The 11414-nt window shown below is 41.5% G+C and overlaps 1 protein-coding gene across 1 annotated transcript in view; it reads right to left on the bottom strand.

Moving 5' to 3' along the window:
• Positions 1-11414, bottom strand: part of LNPK (lunapark, ER junction formation factor) — a gene marked incomplete in the record, with an annotated part of 488987 nt that overhangs the window by 357688 nt on the left and 119885 nt on the right. Inside the window, 2 exon segments of the mRNA XM_044075445.1 lie at positions 3340-3527; positions 5198-5239. Coding sequence (XP_043931380.1) covers positions 3340-3527; positions 5198-5239 — 230 coding nt within the window.

The following is an 11414-nucleotide window of genomic DNA, read 5'->3' as shown; positions in this document are numbered from 1 at the left end:
CACTTACACGCACATTTATACACATGCACACACATACATTTATACACACACACACTTATAAGCACACATGCACACACACACTTGTACGCACACACACTTATATGCACGCACACACACACTTATACACTTACACACACACTTATACACATGCACGCACACATTTGCGCACTCACACACATTCATACACATATTGATATGCGCGCACACAATCGCACACACATTTATACACACAGACACAATGATACACACAGACACACACATTTATACACACACAGACTTACACGCGCACATTTATACACACACACTTATACACAGACACACACACACACACACACATATCTATGCCCGCACACACTTACACACACAGAGTTGTACACACACACACTTGCGCACACACACACTTGCGCACACAGACACACACATTTATACCCACCCACACACAGAGTTGTAAACACACACTTGCGCGCACACACTTGCGCGCACACACTTATACGCGCACCCACACACATTTATACACACGCACATTTATACACACACACATTTACACACACACAGATACAGATACACACACACACCGATACACACACACATACACACACACACCTATACACACACACACCTATACACACACACACCTATACACACACACACCTATACACACACACACCTATACACACACACCTATACACACATTGATATGTGCGCACACACATACATTTATACACACACACTTGCGCATTTATACACACACTTCCGCATTTATACACACACACTTACACACACACATTTATATGCACGCACATTTACGCACACATACATTCATACAGACATTGATATGCGCGCACACACTTAAATGCACATTTATACAGACACGCACTTATATACATGCACACACTTACACGCACACCACACACATACATTTATACACACACACTTGCGCATTTATACACACACTTGCGCATTTATACACACATTTGCGCATTTATACACACACTTGCGCATTTATACACACACTTACACACACACATTTATATGCACGCACATTTACGCACACACACATTCATACACACATTGATATGCGCGCACACACTTAAATGCACATTTATACAGACACGCACTTATATACATGCACACACTTACACACACACACACACACACACATTTATAAGCATACACACATTTATACGCACTTATATACAAACACTTATTTGCGCACATATTTGCGCACACACACACTTATACGCACACACACACTTATACGCACATTTATACGCGCGCACACATTTATACGCACGCACTTACACACACACATTGATATGCGCGCGTGCGCACACTTGTACACACATTTATGCACACATTTATATGCGCACACACATTTATACACACATTTATACCCGCGCGCACACACATTTATACACACTTATGAGCGCACACACATTTATACGCACACACATTTATATGCACATTTATACGCACACACACATTTATACGCACACACATTTATACACATCTATACGCATGCACTTGTACACACATTTATACGCACACACATTTACAGACGCGCGCACACACATTTATACGCGCACACATATTTATACACACTTTTATGAGCGCGCACACATTTATACGCACACACATTTACACACGCACATTTACACACGCACACACATTCACACACATATATATATATATATATATATATATATATATATATATATATACACACACACATTCGCATATCTATATATCTACATCTCTATATACATCTATAGACACACACAATATATACACACACACGCATACATACACAACATATACACACACACACACTTTTACACTTCCAAGGCAGTAGAATATCAATACACATGTATATAACCTAAAGACATACACAAATAAATAACCTAAAGCTACTGAAAATCGACAAATGAAGCCAAGCTAACTCATCAGTTACTGAGAATGCAGAGACTCCACATGGCCTTTCCCAATTAGCAAACAAGCTATGCCAGTCGTATTATAGGATGTAAAGTTATGATAACTCAGAAGAATCAGATACTAATAGCATCCCACAAGGCAGTTTAAACATACTTCACTATGATCACAAATGCTGCAAAGACTCCCTTCTCTCAATCTGTAACGCCAAGCCAACAGTTTCCTGTTTCAAACGGAAAAGGTGCCATCACAGCCATGCATTACCTAGCAGCATTCAACCATTTATACATTTTCAGAAGTCCAAGTTTTACCCAGATATGTAGCTGGCTATCCATTTAGTATTTGCTTCAATGCATTAGTTAATAGGAAAGACAGACTGCGGTTTAAATTAGCCTGTAGAAGTGTGGCAGTTCTTCATGTTTGTTGTACCATATAATAAAGTAAATATTCACGTTTTGGTTACAGAATGTCCACCAGCTAACATACAAGCAGGTTTGGGGGGATGGTGACAGTGCTTTATGTAAAGTTTCTCTCCGTTTAATTTTTCCAAATCTTTTGGGTTTCTAATACCATGACAGGAATAGGCCCCATTCCTACATCAGGGTATATAAAAATGTATGGTTTCAGTCTGATGTTAACCTAAAGTGCTCTTTGATGCTCCTGCAATGTACCTGACATTGTCTGCTTCTGCAATTCATAGAGTCACATGTGTTGGTAGCATGCCTAAATTGTTAGACCCACTCTTACTACTACTGGAACTGTCTGGGTACCTCTCTGTAAGCAAGACACTGTAATCACTAGGTGCACCAATTTCAATCAATGCTACCTTTGCCCTTTTTTCTGAACTACTATATCGGATTTTCTCACCATCACTGTTTTTAATCGTTGGTAATGTGCATCCCATGTGATGTACATTTTATCATAATGTTTTGTGGTTCATGTTTCAAATGCTTCTCAGCTACTCCTACATTGCAGTCTTTGCACAATCACCAATGCAACAATCCTGCCACATTATTGTGGCATTCAGTGTACAAGCACTCTGCAAGTGTTCTGCCACGGGTATATAATACTATAATGGAAGCTTTATCATCATGTGCTATGTTTCTTAGTATATCTGGCAGGGTTTGCATACTGCTTCAATGTATATTTGAAGAAAACCTTATTCCCCCCGGACAATATTTTTGAAACTTTTCCTTCTTAGATGCCCCCTGAAAAAAGTCACTGGCTCAAAAGACACATTCAAGTGAAATAAACAAATACTTGCATTTCAAATATCTAAAAAAATGGTCAATGGTCATCTCTAAAGTTTTTCATGGTGAAAAATGTTGCCCCATTAACTAAAATCGTAAGAAATTAATTTTACTACATACATACATACAAGCAAGAACAGTAAAGAAGCTTACTACTTACAATACAGGAAACACTAACAGAGGCAAAGTCTCCATTAACTTTGTTGTTAAATCCTCAGCCACACAACAGAAGTATATCATTAAGCACGAAATGAGGTACAAGATTGAAGAATAAAAAATAAGTCTTCCTATCCAAAGTTTCTGAGATCTTTGATTCTTTTCTCGAAATTCTTCTAGTGCCTGAATATCCTAAGGACAAGAACAGATTTTAAATTTGTTAAATACTTGTCCAAATAAATCTAAACAAGAACATCCTATCAACAATGCAGAAATTTGAAACAAGCTGGCTAGGAAACTGTTTAACTAATCCAGTATGAAGAACAGTAGCTAGTTAATCTACTAAATGTTTGCATATTGACACATTAGACTTAATAAATAAATGAATATGTTAAGAAAAACGTCAATTAACACATTTAAGAAAAGCTGATGGACAATGGAAACCTAATGAGCCAAAGAGTGCGCATTCATCCATGTATATTTACAGGGACAGATAACCCCTCCTCCCACACTGGTGCTGAACAGTGGTTCTTAACTTTGCTGTCAGGTCTGTTGCAAACTTGGCAAATCCATTGACTATCATTTAAAACACTTTAAACTCTCCAAGTAACACTCATCCTTGCCGTCTTTATGCCTGGCACTCAAGCATCTTCCAAGAGCAGAAGTCACGACTTCTAGCACTCTGCTCAGAAAAAGCTGCATGGCTTTGATGCAGCACATACACTCGCTTGCTCTCTTAGGAATCACATCAGACTCCTAGAGTGACCTCATTGATAGCCACCAGTGGCATTTTCAAGGCAAAAGGGGAAACGGAAGTAGGCTGCCAGGTTTTTCTTCCATATCAGCATATACTCTCACTTAAGTGCAGTTTATAGTCCCAAAGCTACCTTACTCCAGGTCTTCTGAATGTGGGAGGAAAGCAGAGAAAGGAGAGAAAACTCATACGAACACATGGAGGACATTCAGATTCTGATAGCACACTCAGTCAGTATTAAAACATTAATTCTCACCTACACATTATATAATGTGGAGGATGCTGGTTAAGTAATGTCTGCTATTCTGTCTACTTCCTTACCTGCATGCAACAGCAACAAACCCAAGTATTGTTTTGTTGCCATGTGAGTAATGTACTTGTAGAAGTTTCACTTCTTTGTCCAAATGTAACCTACAGCATCATCATACAGTACAGGTCCCATAGCTAATAAATAGCATTATTAATATTAATAGATGGTTTCAAGCACAACTACTCACAGGCATGGCTCAAATTTTAGTGAACATTTATTTCCCTAAAATACAACTTTTTTGAAGAATTCTATAAAGTTACCCATCAACGTGTTTCTCCTGGACAGGGCATACAATTATGCACTCACCCCCTAAAAATGGAAGAACGTTTCATTACAATAATCTGATTTATGGACAGCAATGTTCCCTTTTTCACAAGTCAGCCAAGGACAGGCCAAAAATATTCTTTTCTAGAGACAAAAAAATAACTGTTAAACAACGTTCTCCCACACACAATCAAGATTAAGAGATTAACAGTCACACTGCTTCCAGAATGTGCATGGTGGTCATCAATAACAACATTCAGCAGATAATTCCAACAGGTATTCCTGGTTCTCCTTTACTCTTCCAACAGCAACAAGCTTTAAGACTCAGACACACTTGTCTTTTACTCTACTTCCCAGGTGAAGACAATACTACGGGAAGTCTTTCTGACACTGGCTAAGTCACACTTTCAAAACATGACAGATGAACAGGTGCAATTAAAGATGTAGCGATGCATGGATTATGCAATTATTAGAAAGTCGCTACAGTGCTCCTTCTCAATGATTAGGAAGCTACTACAAATATATAAAAGTTACCTTATCAATATTTTCCAAGATCTCCACAGTTGACTGCTGCGTCTGTAAGAGAAAAGGTAATTTAAGTAGCTGAACAAATGTGTTCACATCTGCATGTCTAAAACTCAAGTACAGATTCAATTCTGTAAATATGGATTAACATGAATTAATATGAATTAATATGTATAAATAGGAGTTAAAAACTAGAACATTAAATTTAAATAAGCATACAGAAATGCATGGGCCACATCAGAATGACAGCACAACATCCTCCTACAATAGCAGTGTGGTCTAGGTTCAGGTAGCGTTCTGGATGCCACAGAGAAAGGAATGCACTTACCATAACATTCCATCAGAGTTGTCGATTGTCCATATCCTCAATGAGTGGGTTTGGTTTCGATCCCTTGGAGCTGACTCAGCCGGTTGCTAAAGCTAGTGGACACCTAAAACTCTCAAGCTTACCCCTTTACCCATAATGTACCTGGCTGAATATCTCCAATCAAGTTTGCTGGCAAAATAATCAGAAGGAAAGGAAAAGGAGATTTCCATATTATGTCTGGGTCCATCATCACTGTAACAAACCTGGAGTAGATAAAGGAAATGCAGTTAATTAGCCATTTCGCTGAAGTGACTTTGGATACAGCTCTTCCTAATTTGGAATGTGAGAAGGAGATAAAAAAAGAAAAGGAAGGAGACATTGTAATAGGGTACAGACAACTCATGCTTTCAAAAGAAAATGGTGGGGAGTTGAGGATACCATTACATGAAAATCGACAACTCAGATGGAACGGAAATACATAACTTCTTTATCTGAAGTTGTCAATTTTCATGTAATCCTTAGTGGCTGGGACAGAGTCCCCAGCTACCTTGTTTCCCAGGTGGACTATGTTAGGCTGTTCCGAAGCACTATCGAATCAAATGATGCTCTACCCTGGAGACCAAACCCAATTTGCAATGCATAATAGAAGTATGGGGTGTAGCCGATGTTGCTGCTGCACATATGTCATCCATGGATGCTCTAGCTTAAAAAAATAAAGTATCTACAGTCCTTGTAGAATGAGCCTTAGGGGGGGTAGAAAATGTAACACCTGACCAGGAGTAGATAAAGGAAATACAGTTAGCTACCCATTTCTCTGAAATGACTTTGGATACAGCTCTTTCTAATTTGGAATGTGAGAAGGAGATAAACTAGCCCGATTTTCTGAAGTCTTTTGTTCTGTGCAAGTACAAATGTAAATCGTCTATGTACATCCAAAGAATGTAAACAATACTCTCCTTTGTTAGAACAGTTTGGGAAAAAAACTGGCAAGTTAGTACATGGAGTGAAAATCTATCCCTGAAAATCTATCCCTGTGAAAGACTAGGTATGGGGGTTTAGAGGCTAGAGCTTGAATCTCCGAAATTTGTCTATCTGAAGTGAGTGTCACCAACAGAATAGTCTTCCAGGAAAGGAACTTCACAATTGTGGGCTGCTCCAAAGGTTGCTGGATGATTGCTTGCAACACTAACTTGAGGTTCCAAGGGGGAGAAGGGTCTTTGAAGAGAAGTCGTAACATAAGAGTACCCTTCAAGAAGGGCTTACAGAGTTTGTGAGATGCTACCAAAGACTTCTGGAAAGCAGTGTGGATGGCTGCTAGTTGGACTTTGATGATGGAAGCAGAGGCATCACTTTTTGATAAGGGAGCCAAGAATCTAAGTATTTCGTGAATTGGGGCTGAAAGGGGTTCAATATTGTTTTGTAGAGCCCATTGCACAAACCGTTTCCATTTTCCATTTACTAGAGAACACTTTTTGTGTGGATGGCTTATGAAAAAGTAGTATACATCAAACAGGAGATGACAGCATAGGTCGTCTGGCTACTACTGGAAGTGGAAAAAGCAAGCAGTCAGCTTGAGACTATGAATGTTGGGTTGAATGAGGTCTGTCAGATGAGACTGAAGATCTGGAATTGTAGCCAGGATCCAAGGTTGTTTTGATTAGGTGAGGCCAAAGAAAAGGGAACCAAATCTGCTGAGGCCAAAAGGAGGCTACAAGGATGACTTTGCTCTTCAACCAGACAGCTTTCTGCAAAAATTTGGGAATCAAAGGTATTGGTGGAAATGCATAAAGGAGACCGGGAGGCCAACTGTGTAGAACAGTATCCCTTAGGACTTCCCCCAAAGGGATGGGAGGGAACAGGGCAAAATAGCTGCTTTTTGTTTAGGAGAGAGGCAAAAAGATCGCAGCAAGGCTGACCCCATGATTGAAAAGTTCTCAAATGTTCTCTAAGAGACCACTCATGACGTAGGAGAATAGACCTGCTTAATTTATCTGCTATCACACAGACTTCCCCAGAATGTGCGTTGCTATGAGAAAGCAGTTTGATGAAAAATCACCCATTGCCACACACTTAGGGCTTCGACACAGTGGGCAAGACCTGGTTCCTCCTTGTTTGTTGATGTACCAGATTACAGTCAAGCTGCCTGTTTGAATTCTAATCATTCCGGAGGGTAGAACATCCTGAAATGCTTGCAACGCCAAAAACACTGCCCTCGTCTCTAGGAGCACTGATGTGTAATGAGGCCTCTATTGGGGACCAAGTGCCTTGGACAGTCTTTCCGCTGCAATCCCCCACCCCACCAGGGAGGTGTCCGTTGTCACTGTGGCCTTGGTCTGAGGGAGAGAAAAGGGACGTCCTTGTAGACTCAAGTCCACCACATTAGAACTTTCTTGCAAATGCAAACATTGGTGATGGAAACTGGAGTGGACATAGGATGGGAACAACCACTGTGCCAAAAGCAACCACTGTAGAATTCGCATATGGTATCTGGCCAGGGGTACACGAGTTATTGATGCTGCCATGGAGCCTAATGTTCAGAGCACTAATTTGGCAGGCACTTTGTTTCGTTGATCATGGTCAAGACTTCTCTTTGAATTGTCAATCTTTGTGGAGCAAGAGAGGCTATAGTGCTCTTTGTATTTAACACAGCGCCTACGAATTCTAGGGCTTGGGTAGGTTCCAGATGACATTTTTTGTAGCCGATTGAATGACCTTTTGTCTGTCTCCTAACAAGTTGATGCCTAGTCGTGGCAGTGATAAGCCAATAGTCTAGAAATGGAAACATGCAGAATCCGTGCCGTCTCAAGTGAGCTGCTACTACTACCACACATTTGATGAACACCTTGAATCTGAAGTGACTGGCTACCAGTCGGAAGCTTGAGAACATCCTGGACCACCTGTGCACATCCAGTCATCTTTTCAAAAAAGGACTGAACTGTGACCAGCAGGAATTTGGTTCAATGAACCAATTTGTTTAGTTTGCCGAGATCTAGAATAGGTCTCCAGTCTTCTGTCTTTTTTGTTACTAAAAACTCTTGAGTAAATTCTGGATCCTATCTGGTCTGGGGGGGTTCTTGAATGACTCACTTTTCTAGCAGGTTTTGTATTTCTAGGGCTGCTTGATTGGATGGAACATCCAGGATTTCTTTGTAGAAGGATGGATGGTTGTGAAAATGGTACAATATAACCTCTAGATACAATTCCCTGCCCCCATTTGCAAGAAATTATCTGTAGCCAGGCTCTCTGATACAGGGAAAAACAACCCCAAACTACCCCCAGAGGAAGGAAATCAGGCCTCTGTTCAGGAGCGCTGGAAGGGTTTACCAAAGAAAAACTCAGAAACCCTGGTTTTGCAGACCCCCACAAGGGGCAGTGTCTTATATTGGAGCTCCCCTCTCTGCCCCTGGGGAAGCTGTCACTACATGCATCAGAAAAAGATCCTTGGGACTTTTTGGACCATATTTTTCCACCAGAATGTTGGTTCCTCAAAAAGAGTCTCTGAGGGGTGGAAAAATATACACCCACTGCAGAGTGGGTCTTTCCATCCTTCTCACACCTAGTGAGTGTGTTTTTCACTTTGGACCCAAATAAAAAAGTGCCATCTAAAGGAGCAGTGATGAACGTAGACTTGAAGGGTTCTGTGAAGTCACACAAAAGCCTTCTTAAGGTTACATTTAAACAGATGGCTCGTTGTCCCTTCAGCTGCGTGTGAGATGAACCTCGTGGATGACTTGGAAATGAAAGTCAGGGTGGCCAGCTGAGAAGTCAGGAATTCCTGGAGATGGTCAGTAGCGGCTCCTGAGAGGGTATCCAAATTATTTAATCAGATTCCTCTACAACCTAGTAAAATGTGCCAGATAATTCGAAAACCATAGGCAAAAGGTCAATGAGGCACAAATTTGCTTCGTATATCCATCATCCTGGACTCCTTGCTAGGACGACGAATACTGGAACAATCATCTGCCAGTTACTTTTTAGTAGTTGCTGCCACGACCATGGCATCTACCGATAAGCCCTTGGACCAGAAGGGTTTGCCTTATGGTGTGGCAATAATTTTGTCTGGTCTCCAGGATATCAGCTCAATGGTGTTGGGGGCTTCCACGCCCGCTGAGAGATCAACTCAATGAGCTTGTCAGCAGGCAGGGTCACCCAGCTGGTAGATGGTTGGGTGTCACAGGTCTGCAGATACGTAGATTCCTCTAATGTAGAATTGCTGGTCTGCCAACCACCACTCTGTTCCAAAATTTCTAGATAGTCTCCAAAGGAGACATCTTCAGCAGGTGATTGTGGGGATCCTTCGCCTTCAGCAGGTGATTGTGGGGATCCTTCGCCCTCATCGAAATCTGTCTTCAGTGCACGATTCTTCAGGGGAATCAATGTGTTCTCTTACACTTCTTCTGAGGAACCTCCTCAGCAGGGGGGGGGGGGCACGGGGGAGATGTCAGATGATGTTCCCAAATGTGGGGTTATCCTGCAGCCTTCACACCCACTGTCCAGCTGGAGGAAGTGGGTGAGGCTCTGAAGCAAGGAGTAACTTGCCAGGTTGTTTGGGGGGGGGGGGGGCTGGTGCGTTGGAACAGACAAGGCCCTCTCCATTGTTTCAAAAGCCGATCCACCAACAGTAAGAAGAGAGTCTGAGCCCAACAGAACAGTGGTCTATACCGTAAGTCTCTGCCCGACTGGGGCAAACGTCTCCTGAAGCATAAGCCAGAGCTGAGCTGAACCATGCTGAAGCTGTAAGAAAGAGAGACAATCCCCAAAAAATTTGGGTCAAATCGAATCAAACTCCTCAGAACTCCTCAAAATAAGAAATCATAAATTTAAAAAAAACTTAATCTTGTTCTAAATGGCACACAATACAGACAAATTACGAGGAAACGTTCACACAGGACAACTGCATTATAATACCTTTGGACTAAGCTTCAAAACTTTAATGTTATTATAAGCTGTACAAAAAAAGTACAGTTGTGTACACTTACCATAAATGTAGATGTTAAGAGTGTATTCACTGTTGCAGCCACCACATTTGGGTTATCTGTTTGCAGGTAGCCCTCAACTGGCCTGATTATCAAAGTCTTGGGTCCTGCGTCTGTTGCGGTCTCATCTTCCATGACGTCGGGTAGTTAGGGGTATAAAGCATGCAGCCGACGCCATTACATCAGTTTTTCTTGTCCCAGATGTCAGGTGCCCCCATAATGGGAAGCAATTAAAACAAGGTTACACCTCCAACAAAAAAGCAAATACACCAGAAAGCTTTAAGCATAACAAGCAAGAATAGAGGTATAGTCAACAGAGGTGAGGGGGCTGGAGGGAGGGTAACCAGGACTGCAACAGTGAATGCACTCTAACATCTACATTTATGGTAAGTGGTCACAACTGTACTATGTTCTTCATGTTTCACTGTTGCAGTCATCACATTTGGGTAGATTCCCAAAGCTAAGGATGGGAGGAGGCAGTTAGACAGCATTAGGACCAGCTATAAGGCCCTGCAAGACTGCAGTGGCAAAGCCAGCTATGGATTTAGAAAAAAACTGGCAAGTGGTAAATTAATGCTGGGTGAAGGTATGTACAGAACTCCAGATAGCAGCTTCTATGATGTCCCTGGTAGGGACACCACTGAGAAAGGCTGTAGAGATAGATGTAGCCCTGGTGGAATGAGGTCTTATCCCCTGTGGGGTAGGTTTTCCATGATGCTTACAGCAGAAATGAATGCAATGGCCTGTTCACTTAGAAATGGTTTGCTTTGAAATGGCCTTCCCCTCTGCCCCTGTAGCAAATGCAACCAGCAGCTGTTCAGATGTCCTGAGGGGCTTAGTTCTGTCCAAGTAAAATCTAAGTTGTCTGTGCACATCCAAGGAGTGCAATATTCGTTCCCCTTTGTTCTGTGGATTAGAAAAGAAGGTTGGAAAATGGACTGAT

The sequence above is a fragment of the Protopterus annectens genome, chromosome 6.part1 (genome assembly GCF_019279795.1).
Source record: "Protopterus annectens isolate FY-2018-M chromosome 6.part1, PAN1.0, whole genome shotgun sequence".
NCBI lineage: Eukaryota > Metazoa > Chordata > Ceratodontiformes > Protopteridae > Protopterus > Protopterus annectens.
Note: the sequence above shows the minus strand (reverse complement) of the source record. Positions and strands in the feature narration are given on the sequence as shown.